A 25,772-nucleotide genomic window follows, 5' to 3' on the forward strand; every position below is an offset into this window, starting at 1 on the left:
TCAGTCTTCAGCTCCTTCACAGAAGAGATACAGGATTACAATGGTCTACAGCAAACACTGAATCTGTTAGATATTATTCAGCAGGTTTAATGATCTACTGTATAACAGTGATCCCTTGTGTGTCTTCTCCCCCCATCCACCCCCTGCTGTTCATCATTTGACCCTAGCTCTTCTTCATGTACATGTAATAAATAATAAATGTGTCTTCTCTTTAAAGCTGGTATCTCCAAGGCAGAGAATAGAAACCAGGCTGTCTGGTGTCTTCCACCATCAATGATATGGGATCCCAAATGTTTCCTAGCACAGATCAGAGAGCTCTCAACAAGTCAACCTGCTGGGCCCACAGCATGCAGGGCATCCTGCAGAACACAAAGACCTTTGTCAGAATTGGAAAAACTCCTCAAGTGAGTTATGATTTCCTCTGCGTGTGTGTTGCAGCTCAGGTGACCTAAGAGAACCAGTCAGTATCAGAGCCCTTTCCTTCTTCAGTAGCTCCCTTCATGACCTCAAGAGAGTGGCCATTCATTCTAACCACCTTGGCAACTTCTAGACAGAAGTAGGAGCAGTAGGGTTCTTAATAGATGAAGGCAGGCAGGCTTTGTTTCTCTTTCTCCCTCCTGGCATGGTCCTGCTGTCTTCATCCATACCTTCCCCACACTCAGTATCATGTACTCACCTTGTCCTTGGACATTACTAAATAAAAGAGAAGTGGTCCAGAATTGGAGAGCCTTAGCTCAGCAGATATGATTGCCTACCATTCATGAGACCCTAGGTTTGATTCCCAGCACCTCATAAACCTGATATGGTGGTGAACTCCAGCAGTCAGGAGTTGAGGCAGGAATATCAGAAGTTCAAAGTCATCCTCAGTGTGTGTGTGTGTGTGTGTGTGTGTGTGTGTGTGTGTGTCTTTGATTGTCAATGAAAGCCCTAATCGCAGAAGGAGAGGAAGAAAAAAAAGTAGTCATCAGTTTCCCTGAATTATTGAGTGTATGGTGAACTTGGTACACAATATTCAAAGACCTCACTCTTTGCTGGATTCCTGGGGTTGGTTTGTTTGTTTGGTTGGTTGGTTGGTTGGTTGGTTGGTTGGTTTTTGCTGTCAGCAAGGATACAGCAACTGTGTGGGACAACAACACATTGGTGTGGACAACTCTCTCTTCTCCCAGATCACCGGCAGTTAGTGTGCAAGCCTTCCTAGGAAGGCTTGAGAGTTGAAACCTATCATGCAGCAGGAAAATGGACTTGTGACTTCTCAGCACACCCTTCCTTCTTCTACAGGGGAGGATAAAAGTCTGCCTGAGGAACGTACAAGCAGCAACTGACTAAGCAACGGTTCTGGAAAGATGACTTTTGAAGAGGAAGTCTGGGCAGGATTCCAGGTTGTTGAGGGGGAAATGGAATCCCTGAGTGCTGGTGGGAGATAGCAGCTGAACTGGAATCCCTACATCCCTCCTGACAGCTGAGGAGCAGAGCCCAGGGGAGTCAAGCAGTGAAGCCAGTGGCTCTGCCTCAGGCCAGTAAGAAACTGCAGAAAGGGGATGTGTGCACAGTGGCTGGCTGGGGCCTGGTGAGCCAGAGCAGAGGAACAAATGTATTCCAGGAGGTGCAGCTAAGAGTGCAGATGGACCAAAAGTGCTCCAATCGCTTCCAATTCTACAACAGCCAGACTCAGATCTGTGTGGGAAACCCAAGAGAGAGGAAGTCTGCCTTCGGGGTAAGATCTGAATACCCTCCAGTATTTTTCTTGGGACAAGGGGCTCAGGGCTGAGAGAGGACAACAGAACAGGTCTCCTCCCCTTCAAGCCTGGGGACTAGACCAGAGTGGAAAGGGTTTTTCCTCTTCAGGAATGACAGGAAGACCCACAATTTACCTTAATGGGGAAGGTGGAGAAACCTTGATGGAGTTGGCTGGTGGCAATAACTTTAACAGGATCTGAAGCCTAGCAACTGAAAGACCCGGGAACTTGTTGTTTTCTGCAAGCCCATCAAAAGCCCATTGCCCACACACAGGCAACTGAAGGAAGCCCCCAACACATACCTTTCTCTGGGAGCCTGTATCACAGGGCAACAAGAGCCAGAAAGCCTAGTTTCATGTTCTTTTCCTCCTCTGCCCACAGGGGGATTCCGGTGGCCCTCTGGTATGTAGCAATGTTGCCCAGGGCATCGTCTCCTATGGAAGCAACAATGGTAAACCTCCAGCTGTATTCACCAAGATCCAGAGCTTCATGCCCTGGATCAAAAGAACAATGAGACGCCTTGCCCCATGATATCAGGGACCTGCTGACTCCCTGTCTCAGGTGCAGACATAACGGTATTTTAGTGGTATGCTAAACAACAGACATTTATTTTACCACGTTCCAGAAGCTGAGAAGTTCAAAGTCAAGGCATCAGCATCCGGTGTCTGACGAGCTACTGCTCACTAGATCACAGCTATCCTTTCCTGCAATCTCACACTGTAGAAAGCACAAGGGGAATCCATGGGGCCTCTCTAATAGGATGGCTACTCACAAGGATTCAGTAGCTATCACTTCTCATGTAATCCCTTTCCAATAGGGATTAGGTTTCCCTGTATCCATACTGAAGGAGCATAAACACTCCTTCCCCAGTGGATACCCAATGACATGTGCCTAGATAGAGTGAAGTTTCTCCAGAAAATGAGATTTCTCCCCAGTGTTGCAACAAACAAACCCTGTTGCCTACCCTCCTCAGCATGGGGATCAAGATGAGAGTCTTCCCTTCTCTAAGCCATGCATCCCCCTTGTCACCTCATCCCACTCCCCGAATCAGCGTCTCTTCCCAAGCCAAAGCTCTCTCTCTGAAACTCTCCCACTCAGTACTGAGCTATGCAGACAGATAATCTTGGTCAAAGAACAGAGTTAAAATTCCATTAAAGTCCTCATTTAAGACAAATCTCAAACCCATGCATGGTGGCTCATGACCATCTATAATGTGATCTGATGCCCTCTTCTGGCCTGCAGGTGGACATGCAGATAAAGCACTCATACATAAAATAAATACATGAATAAATCTTAAGGCACAAAAGTCAGATTAGAAGTGATGCAGTCTCCAACAAAGATGGCAGTTCCTGTCTAAAACCTCACATTATACCAAGACACTAGGTTACAGAGCAGTGTTTCCATTTCCAGTGGTGAAGATCTGCTTCACACTTTGAGTGCTCTGAAGTTATATAAAACTGCAGACAAAATGTTGAATAAAAGAATGACACATTTGCCCTAAAGACTACTCTGTGGTTATCTACATCAAATAAAAGATCACTGAATTCACGCAGTCTGAAATAAGACTTTAAACATCTTAAACTAACTGCATGGAATCAGCTGGAAAGATTTTTCTGATACATCAACATGCTAATTACACCTGATCGTGTGACATTTACAATCTGAACTTCTTCGGTTTCTATAGTCTTAAGTAATAATAAATGACCAGATGTCTTACCAAATCCAACTGGGCACATACTCGATGCTTTGGTGAATTCCTCTGGGCCAAGGTCATTTTTTACATGTAACTCCTGTCAGGGGGCCATTTGTTTAATATTCAGTGTAGGCCGTTGTCAAAACTGTAGTCAATAGCTCATATCTAGCATCATTCCATCATTCTCTGGTAACTGCATGCCCATGGGAATTATTGATTACTTGCAGTTTCTTAGGATGACAGTCTCACTATTAAATGGTTGTAGTGACAAATGGAGACAACTCTTGCCAGTGAAATCAGAAAAGCAGAGAGCGGCAGAAAAGTCCCCAACATCCCATTTTTCCTGTGACATTTACCTGGAACCCCAGAACACTGCCCAGTCCCAGACCCAATAATAAAGAAACCCAAGGGAACCCCCCACCTCTTTGCATGTCTTCCTGTTCCTGTCAGCACCTCCAAGGCAGCTTCCAGACCAGACTTATGTTTAGAAAGGTTTCTACAATGCCATACAGGCCTGAAGCCTGTTTGCCATGAGATCCTGCAGGCCCTAAAACATCATCACTCCCCTTAGTCTTTCCATGTTCTTTAGCACACCACCACACACATATAACACAGACGCAAACACACACACACACACACATACTCAGGACTTAAAGTCTCACTTGGGGTCCTAACCCACTAACATAGGTAGGTCTAGGCTGTGAGGGAATCCTCTTCTGAAGGAAAACATGATTGAAGGACCAGATGTCCAATGTTGTGCTCTTGTCACGACCAAATCTATGTGCTCAATGTAGCAAGCAGATCTGAAGGGCCTGAGGGAGTGGGAGACCACTCTACACCAGCACCTGTTCTCACTGGGTCTCTCACATCTCCCTGGTGAGAGTTTCAAAGCTTTTATTAACCATCTGTTGTAACAGTGGTGACAGCCAGGGTATTCCTCTGATGCTAGTCTATCTTATATCTCAGCAAAGAGGATTCTAAGCTGGATTCTAAGCAGGGTCCTGGGCATGTATCCAAGTTCAAAAGGTACATACAACCCAGTCATTCACCAGTCACAACATTACATCAGCCGATCCCTCTGCTAATAGCTATTAGCCTATTAATAATATAGGGCAATGATGATGATGATGATGATGATGATGATGATGACAACGGGCAGCCTTTGTGTAAGAGGGGGTTAAGAATGCTGTGCTCTGGACATGCTGTGGGAAGAATGGTAAATGCTCACTAAACTGCTGTTGGAGTGATCTAGACTACACACACAGGACTTTGGGATCTGTCCTCAGAGCCCCTTGTGATGAAGCTTGGGTGAAAAGCCAATACAAGGAAAACATGAAAATAGAGTAGGCCACAATCCTACCCCCCAAACAGGGAGTAATTTGAGACCCTTGGGGACCCAGGAGCTCCCTCAAGATCAGCGGCGCACAGCCCTTCTGGTCTGCGCCTGTGCTTGGAACAGTCCTAAGGTGTCAGCTCTACACCTAATCCCCCAAAACCCAGAGGAGGTTAGACTCCCAGGAGCTCTAACACTCCAAGGAATGTAGGTGAATAGGCCACAACTGCCACCCCCCAACCCAAACAGGGAATAATTTGTGACCCTTGGGGACCCAGGAACTCCCTCAAGGCCAGTGGTGCAGGACCCTTCTGATCTGTGCCTGTACCTGTAGCAGCCCTAAGGCTTCAAGTCTACACCTAATCCCCAAAACCCAGAGGAGACTGGACTCCTAAGAACATAGGATAATAGGATCACGGGATCTGAGGAGCTTGGGCACACCAGGATTTCAGGAGCCCAGAGGCAGCCTGACTCCCAGGAGCTATCACAACCAGGATCTCAGAATCACAGGATCACAGAGACAGCTGGAATCTGAGTAGATCAGACAAAACCAAGATAACAGGACAGACAGGCTCCAATCAGAAACAGGGAGTGAAGATAGAACTAGAAATAGCCAGATGGTGAAAGGCAAGCATAAGAGCATAAGCAACAGAAACTAAGGTTACTTGGCATCATCACAACCTAGTTCTCCAACCATAACAAGTACTAAATACCCCTTGACACCAGAAAAGCAAGATTCAGATTTAAAAATCACTTCTCATGATGATGATAGAAGACTTTAAGACGGACATAAATAACTCCCTCAAAGAAATACAGGACAGCACATGTAAACAGGTAGAAGCCCTTAAAGAGGAAACACAAAAATCTCTTAAAGAATTACAAGAAACCATGACCAAACAGGTGAAGAAATTGAACAAAACAATTCAGGACATAAAGATGGAAGTAGAAACAATAAAGAAGTCACAAAGGGAGACTACCCTGGAGATAGAAAACATAGGAAAGAGATCAGGAGTCATAGATGCAAGCATCACCAACAGAATACAAGAGATAAAAGAGAGAATCTCAGGTGCAGAAGATACCATAAAAAACATTGGCACAACTGTCAAAGAAAATAAAAAATGCAAAAAACTCCAAACCCAAAACATCCAGGAAATCCAGGACACAATGAGAAGACCAAACCTAAGGATAATAGGTATAGAGAAAAGCAAAGATTTCCAACTTAAAGGGTCAGTAAATATCTTCAAAAAAAATTATAAAAGAAAACTTCCCTAACCTAAAGAAAAAGGCGCCTATGAACATACAAGAAGCCTATAGAACTCCAAATTGACTAGATCAGAAAAAAAAATCGCCTATCAATAATAATCAAAACACCAAATGCATAAAACAAAGAAAGAATATTAAATGCAGTAAAGGGAAAAGGTCAAGTAACATATAAAGGCAGACCTATCAGAATTACACCAGACTTCTCACCAGAGACTATAAAAGCCAGAAGATCCTGGACTGATATTATACAGACCCTAAGAGAACACAAATGCCAGCCCAGGCTACTATACCCAACAAAACTCTCAATTATTTCCTGAAAGAAAACAGTGGTCGTTAGAATAGGTATGACCTCCATAGATTCATGTGTTTGAATACTTGTCCTATTGGGAGTGGCACTATTAAGAGGTGTGACATTGTTGGAGTAGATGTAGCCTTGTTGGAGAAAGTGTGTCACTGTAGAAGTGGGCTTTGAGTTCTCATACATAAGTTCAAGCTATACCCAGTATGGAAAATAATCTCCTCCTAGCTGCCTTTGCATCAAGATATAGAATTCTCCGCTTCTCCAGCCCCACATCTGCCTGCACATTGCCATGCTTCCCTTCATGATGACAATGGACTAAGCCTCTGAGACTGTAAGCAAGGCCCAACTAAATGTGTGCCTTTCCAACCAATAACTGACCCAACTTGAGACCCATCCCATGGGTAAGCATCAATCCCTGACACTAATAATGGTACTCTGTTATGCTTGCAGACAAGAAACTAACATGACTGTCTTCTTTGAGGCTCCACCAAGCAGATGATTCAGATAGATACAGACACCATCGCCAAACACTGGATGGAGCTTGGAGATTTTTATGGAAGAATAGAAGGAAAGATTGCAGGTACTGAAGGAGATAGGAACTCTACAAGACGACCAACAGAGTCAACTACCCTGGACTTTTGTGGACTCTCAGAGACTGAACCACCAACCAAAGAGCACACACCAGCTGTACCTAGACCTCCCCACACATATGTAACAGATGTGCAGTTTGGTCTCCATGTGCGCCCGCACAATTGGAGCAGGCCCTATACCAAAAGCTGTTTTCTAAAAACAGCTTCTAGCTGGGCTGCCTTGTCTGGCCTCCGTGGGAGAGGATACCCCTAGCTCACTGAGACTCAAAGAGCCAGGGTGAGGGGGATAGCCAAGGGGTCCCCACCCACTCAGAAGAGAAGGGGAGAGGAAATTTGGGAAGTATTATGGGAGGGAAGACCAGGAGGTAGGCAGTGAGTGGGATGTAAAGTGAATAAGTAAAAAAAAAAAAAAAAAAAAGAACTAAATAGCGTTTGCCTTTATAAGAGTTGACTTGGTCATATGACCCTTCACAGCAATGAAACCCTGAATAAGACAAAAAACATCGCTTTTTTTAAAAAGGATAATTAAGGATGCAGGGTTTTACACAGATGTAAGTCCCAGACAATAGCATGACCATCCTAGGCCTCAACAAGAACTCTACAGAAACAGGACTGCCTTGTCCAAACTCCTCTACTAGAAAAAATTCTTTCTCACATTCTTTTTTCTTCCAAGTCTGTTTGTGTGGTCACCCAGTCCTCTCCAACATGGTCTGGGAGGATATTGCATGAGAGACCATGTGGTCTCACATCCTGCCTCTCAGCTGCTAATCACCCGCACATCTCCAGTTATCAATAGAGTTTGAACGGCCTGTTATCTTCAGGAATCTATTGCTGTGGCTCTCCACATTTGAACTACTCAGTTCTGGAACCTAAAAAAGAGGAGAGAAAGAAGAATGCAGGGACTTATATTAGGGGTGCAGTCACTCGTACTGTGGAACATTATGGGTGAGAGTGAAGCCCAGGAACACAGCAGGGGTGACCTCAAAAGTTCAAGGAAATATCTCTGTCAAAATAAAAGTTCAGTAAAGGTCTTGACTGGCTAAGCACTTCATCCAAATGAAGAATGACTGAAGTTCAGATTTAGGTGGCATGTCTCCTAGCATGGTTAAAACAGTCTTCAGCATTACATTCCGTCACCATTACTTCAACACACCTTCAAAGGTATAAGAGACTTTGGGATCCAGGCTTCTTTCTCCAGGGATGAGTCTAGATTAAAAATTGTAGTCTTCACCTCTCACTAAGGGAACCTTGTTCTGTAACAGAGACCCCTACAGAAAACCACAACCAATCAACATGGAGAGTTGTGGAGGCCAGTTCAAGTGGATACATCTATAAAACACTCCTATACCTAAGGTTCAGGGAAAACTGCAGAAGAGGAGCCAGAAAGGTTGTAAGAGCCAGAGGGTCAGGGAGTTTGATGTGAGATTGGGTCTCCTAGTAACAGTAGAAGCTATGCATAAAGTCTCACCAACATGACCACACAAGTGCAAAGTGAACAAGGCTGACACCAATGGACATGCCAAACAGGACAAGAAAAAACCAGGAGGCCTAAACCCTACACAAAGGACCATAGGTGACTGAGGAAAGCTGAGAGCAGGAGAGGTGGCCCTCCCCAGGAAAGAACACACCAATTGTGTGTCCAGTGCCAAATGGTCTGTCCTGAAAGCATGCATACAAGCAACATTATATGAATTCATAAGGTTATATTTTAAAATATATGTGTGTGAAAATACATATATAATTATAATAACAGTTTTCTTTGAAGGAAAGCAAGGAGGGGTGTATAGGAGGGTATGGAGGCAGAAAGGAGAATGGAGAAATATTGTAATTAAACTATAATCTCAAAAAAATTAAAGGTCAAAAACAAAGCACCTCTGGATACATTATGACAGTTTAGCAGCTGGAGGCTTAGGTGTTCCTCCTGTAGAATACTGTTCTAAGCAGCAGCAAAGAGATCAGTCACTATTAAAGAACTAGTTACATCTGTGCAGAAAAGGAAAGTAACTCAATGTGGCTTCCTGTATTCCAGGCACAACCACACTTATTAGCATGTTGCTTGTGGGGAAACAGCCATACATCTCCTACTTTCAGAGAACTCTAAGCCCAGGACCCACAGGAGAGTCAGGCAAGGATAATGGCTTTTCTCTTTAGACCCTGAGGTATCTTTAGGAGAGAAAGTGCGGTCCAATCCCTGACCATAGAAACTGATGTGAATGCAGTCTGGCCTCTAAATCTCACCTGCTCTGGTTGAAAAGTGAACTCCAGTTAACAACTGCAGGAACTATCATCTTGCCCCAGAGCTAGACTAGGTGACAATGGCCACAGCAGGGATGCTGTCCCAGGCTCCTGGCTCCCTTCCTGCTCTGTCTCTTACAGAGAACACAGTGTTCTGTAAGGTCTGAAGAGTGATGTGCATACTTATTCTTCCAGTTTTGAATGACTAAGCTTACTAAATACAAAGCAAGCAAAAGTAAAAGAATAAGTAAGAAGTAACAGAGAGAGGTCACAAACCATCAAGTCAAGCACACACAGCATCCGGCTGACACCAGTACAGAGCCTGAATGAGAGAAAAAGCAAATGTAGCCTCATCAAATCAGTGCTTGTTACATCTAGCAGAAATCGACTAGGGGATCTGAGAGGATAATGTTCTCTTTGCTGTGGCTTCTCATTCTCTTACCAGTGTCTTTCACTGTGCTATTAATTGGAAATTGATTATGTATCTGTCTTAGTTAGATTTTCTATTGCTGTGATAAACACCATGACCAAAAGCAACTTAGGACACAGATAACTTCATCTTACAACTCTTAGTTCACAGTGCATCACTGAAGGAAGTCAGGGCAGGAACTTGAAGCAGGAACCTGAAGGTAGGAGCTGATGCAGACAGAGGCCATGGAGGAATGCTGCTTATTGGCTTGTTCCTTAAGCTTGTTCGGCCTGCTTTCTTATAGAATCCAGGACCAGCAGCCCCGGGGCAGCACCACTCACAATGGGCTGGGCCCTACCGCGTCAATCAATAAAAGAAAATGCCCTACAACCTTGCCTGACTAATTTTATGGGGCATTATCTTTCTTTTTTTATTTTATTTTATTTTATTTTTGTATTGGGTATTATATTTACATTTCAGATTTTATCCCCTTACCACATTCCCACCACCACCCAGGAATGCCTTATCCCATCCCTCAACTTTCTGCTTCTATGAGGATGTGCACTGACCTACCCCCCTACCCTCACCTCCCCACCCTTGAATGCCCCCCTACTCAGTGTTCAGCCTTCATGGGTCCAAGAATCTCCTCTCCCACCTATGCCTGACAAGGTCATCCTCCCCTACATATACAGATAGAGTCATGGGTCCCTCCCTATGTGCTCCCAGGCTGGTGGTTTAGACCCTGGGGAGCTCTGGTTGGTTAGTATTGTTGCCCTCCTCATGAAGCCAAAAACCCGTTCAGCTCCTTCAGTCTTCTCTCTAACTCCTCCATTGGGAACCCCTTGATTAGATCAATGGTTAGCTGTGAGCATCCACCTCTGAATATGTCAGACTCTGGCAGACCTCTTAAAAGACAGCTATATCAGGCTCTTTTCAGCATGCACTTCCTGACATCCACATCAGCGTTTACCTTTGGTGACTGCACATGGGATGGATACCCAGGTGGAATGGTCTCCAGACGGCCCCTCATTCAGTTTCTGTCCTACACTTTGTCTCCATATTTACTCCCTTGAGTACTTTGTTATTCCTTCTAAGTAGGACCTAGGCATCCACACTTGGTCTTCCTTCTTCATGACCTTCATGTGGTCTGTGAGTTGAATCTTGGCTATTTCACGCTTTGGGGCTAATATACACTTATCAGTGAGTAAATACCATGTGTGTTCTTCTGGGATTGTATGACCTCACTCAGGATGATATTTTCTAGTTCCATCCATTTACCTAAGAATTTCTTGAATTCATTATTTTTAATAGCTGAGTAATACTCCATTGTGTAAATGTACCACATTTTTTTTTATCCATTCCTCTGTTGAAGGACATCTGGGCTCTTTCCAGATTCTGGCTATTATAAATAAGGTTGCTATGAGCATAGTGGAGCATATGTCCTTGTTATATGTTGGAGCATCTTCTGGGTATATGCCGAGGAGTGGTATAGCTGGGTCCTCATTTTCTGTCCAAGTTTCTGAGAAACTGCCAGACTGATTTCCAGAGTGGTTGTACCAGCTTGCAATCCCACCAACAATGGAGGAGTGTTCCTCTTTCTCTACATCCTTGCCAGCATCTACCATCACTTGAATTTTTTATCTTAGCCATTCTGACTGGTGTAAGGTGGTATCTCAGGGTTGTTTTGATTTGCATTTCCCTGATGACTAAGGATGTTGAGCATTTCTTAAGGTGATTCTTGGCCATTTGAGTTCCCTCAGTTGAGAATTCTTTGTTTAGCTCTGTACCCTGTTTTTAATAAGGTTATTTGGTTGTCTGGAGTCTAATTTCTTGAGTTCTTTGTATATATTTGATATTAACCCTCTATTAGATGTAGGACTGGTTAAGATCTTTTCCCAATCTGTTGGTTGCTGTTTTGTCCTATTGACAGTGTTCTTTACCTTACACAAGCTTTGCAATTTGATGAGGTCCCATTTGTCAATTCTTGATCTTAGAGCATAAGCCATTGGTGTTCTGTTCAGGAACTTTTCCCCTGTGCCTAGCTATTCAAGAGTCTTCCCCAACTTCTCTTCTATTAGTTTCAGTGTATCTCGTTTTATGTGAAGGTCCTTTATCCACTTGGATTTGAGCTTTGTACAAGAGGATAAGAATGGATTAATTTGCATTCTTCTACATGCTGACCTCCAGTTGAACCAGCACCATTTGTTGAAAATGCTGTCCTTTTTCCACTGGATGGTTTTAGCTCCTTTGTCAAAGATCAAGTGACCATAGGTGTGTAGGTTCATTTCTGGATCTTCAATTCTATTCCATTGATCTTCCTGTCTGTCTCTGTACCAGTACCATGCAGTTTTTATCACTATTGCTTTATAGTACAGTTTGAGGTCAGGGATGGTGATTCCCTCAGAAGTTCTTTTGTTATTGAGAATAGTTCTCACTATCCTGGGTATTTTGTTATTCCAAATGTATTTGCAAATTACTCTTTCTATCTCTATGAAGAATTGAGTAGGAATTTTGATAGGAATTGCATTGAATCTGTAGATTGCTTTTGGCAAGATGGCAATTTTTACTAAATTAATCTTGCCAATTCACGAGCATGGGAGATCTTTCCATCTTCTGAGATCTTCGATTTTTTTCTTCAGAGATTTGAAGTTCTTGTCATACAGATTTTTTACTTGCTTGGTTAGATTCATTCCAAGATATTTTATATTATTTGTGGCTATTGTAAAGGGTGTCATTTCCCTAATTTCTTTCTCAGCCTGTTTATCCTTTGAGTAGAGGAAGGCTACTGATTTGTTTGAATTGATTTTATATCCAGTTACTCTGCTAAAGTTTTTTTTTTTTTTTATCAGATTTAGGAGTTCTCTGGTGGAAGTTTTAGGGTCATTTAAGTATACTATCATATCACCTGCAAATAGTGAAATTTTGACTTCTTCCTTTCCTATTTGTATCCCTTTGACTTCCTTTTGTTGTCTAATTGCTCTGGCTAGGACTTCCAGTACTATATTGAATAGGTAGGGTGAGAGTGGGCAGCCTTGTCTAGTCCCTGATCTCAGTGGAAATGCTTCAAGTTTCTCTCCATTTAGTTTGATGTTGGCTACTGGCTTGCTGTATATTGCAATGTTTAGGTATGGGCCTTGAATTCCTGATCTTTCCAAAACTTTTAACATAAAAAGATGTTAAATTATATCAAATGCTTTCTCAGCATGTAGTGAGATGATCATGTTTTTTTTTTCTTTGAGTTTGTTTATGTAGTGGATTACATTGATGGATTTCCGAATATTGAACCATCCCTGCATTCCTGGGATAAAGCCTACTTGATCATGATGAATGATTGCTTTGATGTGTTCTTGGATTCAGTTTGCGAGAATTTTATTGAGTATTTTTGTATCGATATTCATAAGGAAGATTAGTCTGAAGTTCTCTTTCTTTGTTGGGTCTTTGTGAGGCTTAGGTATGAGCGTCATTGTAGCTTCATAGAAAGAACTGGGTAGTGTTCTTTCTGTTTCTATTCTGTGGAATAGTTTGAAGAGAATTGGTACTAGGTCTTCCATGAAGGTCTAATAGAATTCTGCACTAAAATCATCTGGCCCCGGACTTTTTCTGGTGGGGAGACTTTTAATGACTGTTTCTATTTCCTTAGGGATTATAGGACTGTTTAGATGGCTTATCTGCTCTTGATCTAATTTTGTTACCTGGTATCTGTCTAGAAAATTGTCCATTTCATCCATATTTTCAAATTTTGTTGAGTATAGGTTTTTGTAGTAGGATCTCATGATTTTTTTTTAATTTTCTCAGTTTCTGTTGTTATATCTCCCTTTTCAGTTCTGTTTTTATTAATTTGGATACTGTCTATGTGCCCTTTGGTTAGTCTGGCTGTGGGTTTATCTATCTTGTTGATTTTCTCAAAAAACCAGCTCCTGGTTTTGTTGATATTTTGTATGGTTCTTTCTGTTTCAACTTGGTTGGTTTCCTGCCATCTAATCCTCTTGGGTGTATTTGCTTCTTTTTGTTCTAAAGCTTTCAGGTGTGCTGTCAAGTTGTTCGTGTATGCTCTCCCCAGTTTCTTTTTATAGGCACTTAGAGTTATGAGATTTCCTCTTAGTACTGCTTTCATGGAGTCCCACAAGTTTTGGTATGATGTGTCTTCATTTTCATTAAATTCTAAAAGGTCTTTAAATTCTTTCTTTATTTCTTCCTTTACCAAGTCTTCATTGAGTAGAGCATTGTTCAGTTTCCATGTTTATGTGGGCTTTCTTTGTTTTTGTCATTATTGAAGACCAGCCTTAGTCCTTGGTGTTCTGATAGGGTGCACGGGATTATTTCAATCTTTTTGTATCTGTTGAGAACTGTTTTGTGACCAATTATATGGTCCATTTTGGAGAAGGTACCATGAGGTGCTGAGAAAAAGGTATATTCTTTTGTTTTTGGATGAAATGTTCTATAGATATCAGTTAAGTTCATTTGGTTCATAACTTCTTTTAGTTTCATTATGTCTCTGTTTAGTTTCTGCTTCCATGATCTGTCCATAGCTGAGAGTGGGGTGTTGAAATCTCCCACTATTATTGTGTGAGGTGCAATGTATGGGTTCAGCTTTAGTAAAATATTTCTTTTATGTATGTGGGTGTCCTTGAATTTGGGGCATAGATGTAAAGAATTGAGAGTTCATCTTGGTACATTTTTCCTTTGATGAGTATGAAGTGTCCTTCTTTATCTTTTTTGATTACTTTTGGTTGAAAATCAATTTTATTTGATATTAGAATTGCTACTCCAGCTTGTTTCTTGGCACCATTGCTTGGAAGATTGTTTTCCATCCTTTTACTCTGAGATAGTGTCTGTCTTTTTCACAGAGGTGCGTTTCCTGTATGCAGCAAAATTCTGGGTTCTGTTTATGTATCCAGTCTGATAGTCTATGTCTTTTTATTGGAGAATTGAGTCCATTGATATTAAGAGATATTAAGGAAAAATGATTGTTGCTTCCTGTTATTTTTGTTATTAGAGGTGGAATTATGTTTCTATAACTATCTTCTTTTGAGGTTGTTGGAAGATTACTTTCTTGCTTTTTCTAGGGTATAATTTCCCTCCTTGTGTTGGAGTTTTCCATCAATTATCCTTTGAAGTGCTGGATTTGTGGTAAGATATTGTGTAAATTTGGTTTTGTCATGGAATATCTTGGTTTCTCCATCTATGGTAATTGAGAGTTTTGCTGGGTATAGTAGTCTGGGCTGGCATTTGTGTTCTCTTAGGGTCTGTATGATATCAGTCCAGGATCTTCTGGCTTTTATAGTCTCTGGTGAGAAGTCTGGTGTAATTCTTATAGGTCTGCCTTTATATGTTACTTTACCTTTTTTCCTTACTGCTTTTAGTATTTTTTCTTTGTTTTGTACATTTGATGTTTTGATTATTATATGACAGGAGGTATTTCTTTTCTGGTCTAGACTATTTGGAGTTCTTTAGGCTTCTTGTATATTCATGGACATCTCTTTCTTTAGGTTCTGGAAATTTTCCTCTATAATTTTTTTGAAGATATTTACTGGCCCTTTAAGTTGGGAGTCTTCACTCTCATTTATACCTATTATCCTTAGGTTTTGTCTTCTCATTGTGTCCTGGGTTTCCTGGATGTTTTGGGTTAGTAGCTTTTTGCATCTTGCATTTTCTTTGACAGTTGTGTCAATGTTTTCCATATTATCTTTTGCACATGAGATTCTCTCTTCTATCTCTTGTATTCTGTTGGTGATGCTTTCGTCTATGACTCCTGATCTCTTTCTTAGGTTTTCTATCTCCAGGGATGTTCTCCTTTGAGATTTTGTTATTGTTTCTACTTCCATTTTTAGATTTTGGATGGTTTTGTTTAATTCCTTCACCTGATTGGTTGTGTTTTCTTGCAATTCTTCAAGGGATTTTTGTGTTTCCTCTTTAAGGGCTTCTACCTGTTTACCTGTGTTCTCCTGTATGTCTTTAAGGGAGTTATTTATGTCCTTCTTAAAGTCCTCTATCATCATCATGAGAAGTGATTTTAATTCTGAATTCTGCTTTTCTAGTGTAATGGGGTGCCCAGGGCTTGCTATGGTGGGAGAACTGGGTTCTGATGATGCCAAGTAACTTTGGTTTCTGTTGCTTACATTCTTGTGCTTGCCTTTCACTATATGGTTAACTCTAGTGCTACCTGCACTCACTGCCTCTGACTGAAGCCTGTCTTTCCAATTATCTTACTTGTGTCAGAACTCCTCAGGGTCCAGTTATCTCTGTGATCCTGTGATCCTGTGATCCTGTGATCCTGTGATCCTGTGATCCTGTGATCCTGTGATCCTGTGATCCTGTGATCCTGTGGTCCTGTGATCCTGAGCTCCAGCTGCTCTGAGTGCAGTGGCTCCTCTAGGATGTCTCAGAATATGGTTTCTTCATGGGAGCAGACCAGCTAGGTGTCTGTCCCAGCCACAAGGACCAGGCAAAGGGAAGAAGGGTAGTGGTATTTCGCAGGGGTGGGATTGGGCGCCTGGTGGGTCCTGAGCACCCCCTTCTCCCAGTTGTAGCTCTGAAGCATAGGGTAGTGGGCAAGTGTTCTTACCCCCTGCTCTGAGTCCAGAGGCTCCACTAGGATGTCTCAGGATATGGTGTTTTCACGGGATCCGGGCATTTTCTTTCTTAATTATGATTCTCTCTCTCCAAATGACTAGCTTTTGTCAAGTTGGCTTAAGACTAGTTGTCCTGTCCAGCAGGGCATTAAACAGGGTTCAGGGAGATCACCTAAGAGAGAATGGGGGGAAAACAGGTGAACGCAAAGAACCAACGAACCAAAGAATGCAAAGAATTGTCTATAGGCTGATCAAACCGTGATTTTTACTTTTTCACACAGGGGTTTTATACACGAAAAGGCAGGATGTGGAGATGGGATGACACAGGAGCGTAGGTGTTCGGGGGAGTACAGATATCTTCCAGAACAGAGCATCAGCTGGGTGAAGGTTCAGTGGACAGTTCACTATGACTCCTGTGATTCACTTGTCCTTATCTAAGTTGGTACTATCCACCAAGGCTACCCAAGGACTATGACTATCCACAAAACCTATGACTACTTGTTCCTATCCAGGCTGGTAAATTTCCACTGGAGCTGCCTGTTTACAATATCTTATAGTTATCTGTTTCAGTGTTTTTCCACAGAGACCTAATACTTTGTGTTAGCAGGCTAACTTAGGCCTATGGCTGATTTTAGGCCTTCAGTGTATAAGCAAAGCTGCCCCGACAACTAGTCAGCATGCCATCTTTTACAGTCACAAATTCTACCAGCTGGGTCTTTTTTTGTTGTATATGTGTGTTCAGGATGACAATGCTGAACTGGATAGCCAATAAGGAGGCTCATCCCTGAAAGGTTCAAATTCTCCTTCTCTCCTCAGTCGAGTTGCTTGTATGTCTTGTCTGGTTTGTAATTTGAATTTTGTAGTTTAAACTATAACTGTCAAATTTTCTATTACCTCTTCTTGTTTTACTTGTATATTGAAATACTGTGGTGCTTGAAAGTGTAGCTCCTTCAACACACTGTGGTATTGGGGCATGAAAGGATTTCCTCAGGAGGAGCTGAGACGAAGTGCAAAGGGCCTGGCTATCTCAGGCCTAAAACAAATTGAAATATGGCCCACTCAAGTATCTAGAACAAGCAGGGTGTAAAGACTGAGAAAGAACTACAGGACAGCTCCTCTACCAGATTCAGAGCAGTTTTTTCGTACCTACCTCCCGTCCACCCAAGACCACATGCTTGGTACCCATTTCTAATGAGACAATCATGGGATAAAACTTCATGCTGAACAATTGACAGGGTTAGAAAGTGAAAATAAACTGTAACATTTTCTTAATATCAGACATAACATATGTACAGATACTTAACCCTCAAGCTGAACAAAATAGACAAATAATGAAAAACAGTATCAGATTATATAATAAATAACTATGTATGTACATGTTACTACCTCAATGTAAATGTTTCTAAAAGCAATTTATTTGAAAGTTTATATTCATCTATACTATTCCCCTTTTATAAGTAAATAAATATAATTGTCAAAAATAATCAGTAACTTTCTGTGACGCAAGTAATTAATTGTAGAACAAATTGAATTATTGATATGTAAAAAAATATACATTTTAGTTTTCACTACTATGATGTGGCAATTTGTTTTCTTTCTCCTATTCATTATAAATTTATGTTTTGCTGCATATCTGTTTTGTTATCTTAATGTACAAAATATATACAACGTTTTCTTCAAAAATGTAAATGTAAAAGTAGTATAGACCTCACATGTATTTTGTAAAATACAATGCCATGTTTCTTTTCTTTTAGAAAACTAAAATATTGTCACTTGCTCTTTCCTTTCTGCAATAATCCTTGGACAAACTGCCAGCCTCTTCAGAATGCCCTTCTTTCCCTCGGATTCCAACAAAATGGACTCCAGTCAAACTTTACTTTCATTTTACCACAGACCCTGTTTGCTGGAGTATCCTTACCACAAAAGTGTCTGAGCACATGGCACTGAGGATTCTCTTATCAAGCAGCTCCTGAAGACTGTGGATTCCCAGGCCCCAGTTCACAGCTCTCCAGGACTTCTCATCACATGGTATCTACAGGACTGTCCTGCTAGACCATAATTTGCCCCTCAGATTCTGTCATGTTCATGCATTCAAATTGGGCAACAACCTACATGAGTTGGAGAAAAAAACAGAATCAAGATACCTACCCCATTCCACTAAGTCAGAGAAAACCATGAGTATTTGCTACGGCTTCTTTGTTTGTTTTTGGTTTGGGTTTTGGCTTGGTTTATTGAGACATGATTTCTCTTAGCTCTGGCTTTCCTGGAACTCACTCTATAGACCAGGCTGACTTCAAACTCAGATTTCTCTTGGCTCTGCCTCTCAAGTGCTGGGATTAAAGGTGTGAGCTACCACCTGCTGACTACATTTTAAATTAATAAAAATATGCATGGTTTACAAAAAAAATAACATAAGGCCACAACAGACACTAACCACCTCCATGAAAATGGAAGGCCCAGAAAGGAAATGAGCACACTGCACATTGTTAAGTGACTACAGGAACACAATTAATCCCTGGTCTGCATCTGCACTCTTAGCCAATGCTCCTCCAATAAATATTTTTCATGAGGCTTCCTCAGCTTTATGTGCTCCCAGGCTGGTGGTTTAGACCCTAGAGCTCTGGTTGGTTGGTATTGTTGCTCTCCCCATGGGGCCACAATCACATTCATCTCCTGAATTCAGTCTTCTGACTACTCCATTGGAAACCCCACAGTCAGTTCAATAGTTAGCTGTGAGCTCTGTATATGTCAAACTCTGGCAGACCTCTAAGGAGACAGCTATATCAGGCTCCTGTCAGCATGCCCTTCCTGGCATCCACATCAGTGTCTACCTTTGGTGACTGCACATGGGATGGATACCCAGGTGGAGCAGTCTCTGGATGGCCCCTCCTTCAGTTTCTGTCCCACACTTTGTCTCCACATTTGCTCCCATGAGTATTTTGTTACTCCTAAGAAGGACTGAAGCACCCACACTTTAGTCTTCCTTCTTCATGAGCTTCATGTGATCGGAGCTTTGGGGCTAATATCCAATTATTAGTGAGTAAATGCCATGTGTGTTCTTTTGTGATTGGGTTACCTCTCTCAGGATGATATTTTCTAGCTCCATCCATTTGCCTAAGAATTTTATGAATTCATTGTTTTTGATAGCTGAGTAATCCTCCATTGTATAAATGTACCACATTTTTTATATTCATACTTCTGTTAAAGAATATCTGGTTCTTTCCAGCTTCTGGCTATTATAAATAAGGCTGCTATGAACATAGTGGAGCAGCTTTAATGGAAAAAGGTGTTGCCTAGAAACGGTGGGCAGCACCATCTCCTCAGGTAAAGTACTGCCAAGGGCCCCTTTTCCCCTTGAACTTTCAGCTTTCAAAGTTCAGGAAGAGAGGTTCCAAGTGTAGCTACCAGAAGCCTAGCAGAAGCCCCTTGCTCCTCTGTGATCTTAGCATAGAAATAGATGTCGTGGGTGATAGGGACCCAGAGGTGCTATCTCAAGAGAGGACTGAGCAGGAAAAGAGAGAGCAAAGTAAGAACAAAGAGCGTGAACTTGAATGCCCTGGACCCTTATCTAAGTTTATCCTATGTACAGTCCATGGGCTCCATGGGAGGACCTCAGTGATTCTTTTTTTCCATCAAATATGAGAATTTTTCACCCATTGCTTTGATGTATCTTTCTTGGTCCTTTTGTCATTACCGTCCAGACTTTACTGTAGATCTACGTACACTATCCCATTAAAAGTTCATCCCCCATTTGTTTCCCTTCTTTCTACTCACAAAGTCCTAAGATGGTTACACATTTAGCAGTGGAATTCTCACACAAGCAAACAAACTTCCTTCCCCACATGGTGTCCAAGCATATGCACAGACTCCCCAGCCCTTGGTCAGAACAGCACTAAATTCTGGGAGCAAGAGGGGCAATCGCACTGTTTCTGCTGACAGTATGAATTGGTTCCCAGGAAGCCCTGAGATATGGGGCTGTGAGCCATGTGTGAGGCTAGCCCAAGAGCCTGTCCCAGTGACTCAAAAGACGTTTAACTACCAGGAAAATGAGATAGCACTATCAAGATACAAGAAATCAGAAGTGAAAATTGTGACAGCACAGGACCAGATGCATTCACAAGATAATCAGGCTGTGGAAGTAACATTGTAATTTAGTATCTTTAATTTTCTTGGTGTATAGCCTTATGGATTTTGTTTTAGCAGATATATAGTATCACACAGATATTTCATAGTTACTTCACCATTACTGAATGTGTTCATCATTTGCAAATTGATGGTAAGAAGATACAAGTAAATTAACAGAGTAATAAGATTATAACAATCCCTGTAGTATCCCCTGGGAGGGCAATGCAAATGAGAATGTGTTTGAATATTTCAGCTTTGTTGTGACAGATGCAAAGTCAGCATGAGAACCACATGCAGCTTACATCAGAAGTCTCCTTGTGTCTATATGAAAGGACAAGATTGCTGGAAACAGTAGTCTCCATGTCAGGTTGACTCTGTCATTCTAAGAAGAAATGCACTTGAGTTTTACATTCAGAAGCTGACATCACCAGGCCCCTGCATACACAGAACTGCAAGATGAGCCACAGCTGATGGCTCAGCAGAGACAGAGAAGTGAGCAGTGAAGAGCTTTGCCTGTATCGCACACAGTCTTCCCTGGGGACCAGATTGCCTTGACAATGCTGAACACTGCAAATGCAGAGACTCAGCACCAACAGCACAGCTTTCTTTCTGCCCTTTGTCTCTACTTCTGTGCCACTAACTACTTTGGGGATAAAATATCTGAAACCTTTGAGATGTCAACGTGACGAGGACATCAGTGTCTTTACAGCATGGGAGCCTGAGCATGTGTCTGTCAAATCCTTCCTATAAAGCTCCCATTCAGTCATTCTCTTACCTCCTGACACTGTCATCACCATCTCAATAGCATTTCATCCTAAATCTTTACTCTCCATCCCATCCCCCAAAGCATCAAAGATCTCAGGATGTTAATAGATGACCTGGCTTAAATCTGAAACAAATTCTTGTGAAAAACAAAACCAACAACATCAACAAAAAACTCCTCCTAGAGAGTACTATGGGATGTAGAGACTTTATTTTTTAAAGGAAACAATTACCTGATCACAAACTCAAGAGAGGAGGCATCCTACTGCAGTTCCCTGACTATTGACAGGAGAGGGAACTGGTCCTCTGGCTAGTATGGAAGGCCTCAATAGGCTCTTCCACCCTTCTCAGCTTCCAGCATTCCTGTGGGGAATGTGGTCTGCTCACCAGCAACTGACAACAGTGTGTTTCCTGTACATTCACCACACAGATGTGGCAAGAGCTCAGATCTTAATTATCACACAGGAAATTAGAGATCTCTGGCTCTGGGCCTCTTTCCTCACCTGATGGTTTAAAAGTTGTGAGAAGTGACAAAGTGACCAATTGAGACCTGGTCAGACCCTGAAGAGGATGTTGCTGCTCCTGGTCTTCCTGGTGGCTGTCCTACCAGTCAACACTGAGGGAGGTAAGCAACCATCCACACCCCTAGAGGTGTGGCAAATGGCTTCCAGAGCTGACACTTGCTTGCATGGAGCCCAGTCAGGCTGTATCTAAGATCTACTCCTGACTTGGTTCATCTGAGAAGTTAGCTGAGCCCCTGCTCTAGCACAGGATAAATAGGGCACCAAAGTCACAATGAACAACTTGCAGTGACACCTGGTGAGTGAGACCTCAATCATCTAAAAGTGACGAATTATAAAAACATCATAGGACCCTACTGGAAAGCTGCAGTTGAAAATGAGGGCTGGAAGTTTTATTTGCACAAACCTAAGAGCAAGCAGCTTTATCCAGGGGTTGCCACCTGGATCAAGGCTAGAAGAATTCCAAGGGAAATCTGCAGGTCAAAGAAGAATGAAAAACTAATTTCCCCTTTAGAATGCTTCATCACTTAGTTCTGATAGGCAGCTCTTCTCTGGCCTTCCCTTAGAGTTGAGGAAGACAGGATGAGGGTGTGGAGAAATGTCTGATGAAGTGGAAAGTCAGCAACATGAATGGACATTGTGTTCTGAATGAAGGATGATTGTGGACAGGGAGGACCAGTGAGAGAAATAGACCAATGGACATGTGGAGGGGCCTGAGCTGCATGCGAGGTGTTGTGGGCTTGGAGCAGTGCTTGTGCTGTGTTGTGGTATCTTAAAACTGTGACTAGGAAATTGCGATTCTTTGTTCCAGAGGAGATTATTGGTGGTGTTGAGGTTAAACAACACTCCCGCCCTTACATGGCCCATCTGAAGATCATCAATGACAGAAGTTTTGAGGACAGCTGTGGTGGGTTTCTCATAACCCGACAATTTGTAATGACTGCAGCACACTGTAAAGGAAGGTAAGAGGGTTCTCTTACTGTGATAAAATGCAGGAGCCAGAGTCACAGAGCAGCAGAGGCCTGAAAAAGGCTCTGAGGCCTGATCATCCCCAGATGGGCTCTCCTGACACTGAGAGGATAAAGGGAGCACAGGCCACTCACTGGTCCATCTCATGTGTGCTCTCCATTTTCAGTGGTCAGAGCTTTAAGCAGGACTGTAGTCAGGAGAAAAACTACAGCTATTTCCTTGCTCTGCCATCACCAGAGCTCAGATATGGACTGGGTATAAGTCAATGTAGAGTGCCCATCAGCCATGGGCAAAGACATGGTTTCAGTCCAAGTACTGAGAGTGGGAACAGTTCTCAGTTCTGTGTTTTTCTGAGCCACTTCCTTCTAGGAAGGCTATGGTCCTGGGAATTCCATCTCAAGTCTCTGTCCTCTCTGGACTGGGATAAAAAAGATAGACCTTAATGCCTTTCTTGAAAAGACTCTTCCTAAGACCAGCACGTTTCACTGCTTCTTTTATTTTTCAACAGAGAAATCACTGTCACCCTTGGAGCTCATGATGTGAGCAAGACAGAATCCACACAGCAGAAGATAAGAGTTGAAAAACAAATCGTTCACCCAAAATACAGAGTCTACTCCAATCTCCATGACATCATGTTATTGAAGGTGCCATTAGTTTTCTTGCCCTGCTTAAGTCTCCCATCCTTTACTCTCCTCCTGGCTCAGGCCTTTGAATTCTTTCTTGTCCTAATCATTTCCTCAGAACCCACTCCTGAATTCCCAATGTGAAAGGAGCCATGTCCAAGCATCCTTACTGATTTGGCATCTCTTCTCTCCTTACTCCAACAGCTTCAAAAGGACGCAGAGTTGACTCCTGCTGTGGATGTAATTCCCCTGCCTGGTCCCTCTGACTTTATCAAGCCTGGGAAGATGTGCTGGGCAGCTGGCTGGGGGCGAACTGGAGTGAATAAACCTACCTCAGACACCCTGAGGGAGGTGAAACTGAGAATCATGGATAAAGAGGCCTGTAAAATCTATGGGAATTATGACTATACCCTCCAGGCCTGCGTGGGCAGGCCCAGAACGTTAAAATCTGTATACATGGTGAGTGCACATCTGCTTTTCCTCACCACATCAGGAAACAGCATCAGTGGAGGAAGTGTGCCAAACAGCTCTCCGTGGCACTGACTAATGCCTGTGTTCTTAGGCTTCTAGCCCTGAGAATTTGGGAAATAAAATCTCCCTCTCTGTCTCATCTCCCTGTGCCCAAGCCCTTCTGGCAACCTTCCCATGAGGCTAGATATGAGACAGGAAGGAAGTAAAGGGAGTCATGTTAGCAATGGGTTAAGGCCAGGGAGGAGGGGGAATTAGTCATTAAATCCCTAACTTAGGAATAATAGTGAACCAGGACTTCTTACTTCAATCTGGGAGTAGCTATGTTGGGGCATTAGAAGTTGGAGGAAAGCAATCTTCGCTCATACTCTTATTTTTCTCACCTACAGGGAGACTCTGGGGGACCTCTAGTGTGTGCTGGTGTGGCCCACGGTATTGTATCTTATGGGCAATTAAATGGAAAGCCCCCTGCACTCTTCACCCGAATCTCCTCATACATGCTCTGGATTAATGACGTCCTAAAGGGCAAGTAGCTGAAAAGCCTGACAAGCCTGAGTCGGAGTCTCTAAGAGAGAGTTCATCTGGTACCCCTTGAGTTCAACACAGCCTGTCCCCAGCCTCTCCCCAAGACAATCTCAAAGACACAGAAGGCTGTGATGATGGATTATTCCCTGTAATGCACCTCAATAAAGAAATAACCTCATACACCTGAGTGACTCCAGGCTGTGCTCTAAACACTCAGTACGTCCCTAAGCACAATGAAGATTTGACTTGAACTACTATCCTGCCATGTTAACAATCTTGAGTACTGACTTCCAGCACAGGTGGAATACTTTGGATGACTCAATATTATCTAACATGCATGGGTGTGTAGAGTAAGATTCCATATCCAGAGTAGTGTGCACTCTTCTGTTCGTCTCCTCTACTGTCCTTTCTTCTCCCTCTGTGTCTCTCAGCTCTTCTGCCCACAAACCCCATGCCATAGCCACTGTGTCTTTCCACACATCATAGGAAATTCCATATCTAGGTCAGACATGGCTGTTGATACCTTGTGTCCTCAACACTCATGCTGCTGACTCCATCTGAGCTCTCAATGCACCTGAAGCTAGAGGAGAGCCTGACCTCAGAAGTCCTTGGACCATGACTGTGGCTGCAGCAGGCACCACAGGAGAGCATCAGCACTTTCTGGAGAAAAACACAGGGCAGAAGTTGCCATCGTTGGCAAGAGACCCTCCAGTACTTAGCATGAAGTAGTACTTCCCATGGTGGGTCTAGACCTGCTTCTTTGCCACCCAAATGTAACAGCCTTTCAGAAGAATGTCAGGGTTAGTTGAACTTCTAAGTGGCCTGCTCTCCTCTTACAAGCCAAAGCCCCCAACGTCTTTAGTCAAGGGAAAGGACACATCAGCTGTAGGGTACTGTGGACTCTTAATAGAAGAGACCACACAAGAGGTCTACTATGCCCCAAAGAGGCCTAATACAGTGCATGTGGCCCTCTGACTACTGTACCATGAAAACCTGCTGCCAGTAGCAGCCCCAGGCCAGGACCTCAGCACCTCAGCCCTCCTCACAGCCTGGCAGCCTCATGTCTAGCTTTCCAGCTTCAGCACTGCACAGTAGACATGTAAAGATAGCTATCAAATACAAGACTGCCTATATGTTCTATTCTAACTCTATAGGGGCAGGCAGCACATATGGGATTAAACAACCTAAAAGGGTCTTTAACCCGTAGAGAATCCTTGTTAGTTTATTTTTTACTGGGTGACCATTGACAATCGTTTATTATTTTCTAAATTTTGTTTACAGTTGTATAACTAAATTACAGAATCTTTCCTCATTTTGCCTTGGCTTGGAGTGGTTTGAGCACATTCTCACCGTGTGGATCAGACTGACTTCCAACTCATGATCCTTCTGCCTCAGCCTCCCTAGTGCTGGGACCCCAACCACACTCCACCACCCTTGGCTTACACAAAAGGCTCAAAATGTGAAACACAAAGCAGAGACAGGAGCTGTGTCTTTTCTTAGGAGATGCAAATATTCACTAACCTGCAGCTGAGGGCACACTGCCTCTTTACCCCATACTCTAAGAAGGACATGTACTTAGGACAGTCTTCCTCCATAAATCTGGGCAAGTGGAGGTGAGGAGAGAGTGATCGCCCCATCCTGCAGCCT

The 25,772-nt window shown here is 42.7% G+C and overlaps 1 protein-coding gene across 1 annotated transcript; it reads left to right on the plus strand.

Moving 5' to 3' along the window:
* The first annotated feature begins 21,533 nt into the window (after nt 1-21,533).
* On the plus strand, nt 21,534-24,307 carry LOC117705883 (mast cell protease 4-like). Its single transcript, XM_034498640.2, has 5 exons — nt 21,534-21,644; nt 22,352-22,502; nt 23,018-23,153; nt 23,337-23,591; nt 23,990-24,307. The coding sequence occupies exons 1-5, from the start codon at nt 21,590-21,592 to the stop codon at nt 24,131-24,133; spliced, it is 741 nt and encodes a 246-aa protein (XP_034354531.1). The 5' UTR covers nt 21,534-21,589; the 3' UTR covers nt 24,134-24,307.
* Nucleotides 24,308-25,772: the final 1,465 nt, after the last annotated feature.

This window comes from Arvicanthis niloticus, chromosome 3 (assembly GCF_011762505.2).
Source record: "Arvicanthis niloticus isolate mArvNil1 chromosome 3, mArvNil1.pat.X, whole genome shotgun sequence".
NCBI classification, from domain to species: Eukaryota; Metazoa; Chordata; class Mammalia; order Rodentia; family Muridae; genus Arvicanthis; species Arvicanthis niloticus.

What these genes read in the sequence shown, in the direction of transcription:
- LOC117705883 (XM_034498640.2), top strand. Translation starts at nt 21,590, where the DNA reads ATGTTGCTGCTCCTGGTCTTCCTGGTGGCTGTCCTACCAGTCAACACT. An exon ending in ATGACATCATGTTATTGAAG is followed by an intron (nt 23,154 to 23,336) that starts GTGCCATTAGTT and finishes TTACTCCAACAG; the next exon opens with CTTCAAAAGGACGCAGAGTT. An exon ending in CGTTAAAATCTGTATACATG is followed by an intron (nt 23,592 to 23,989) that starts GTGAGTGCACAT and finishes TCTCACCTACAG; the next exon opens with GGAGACTCTGGGGGACCTCT.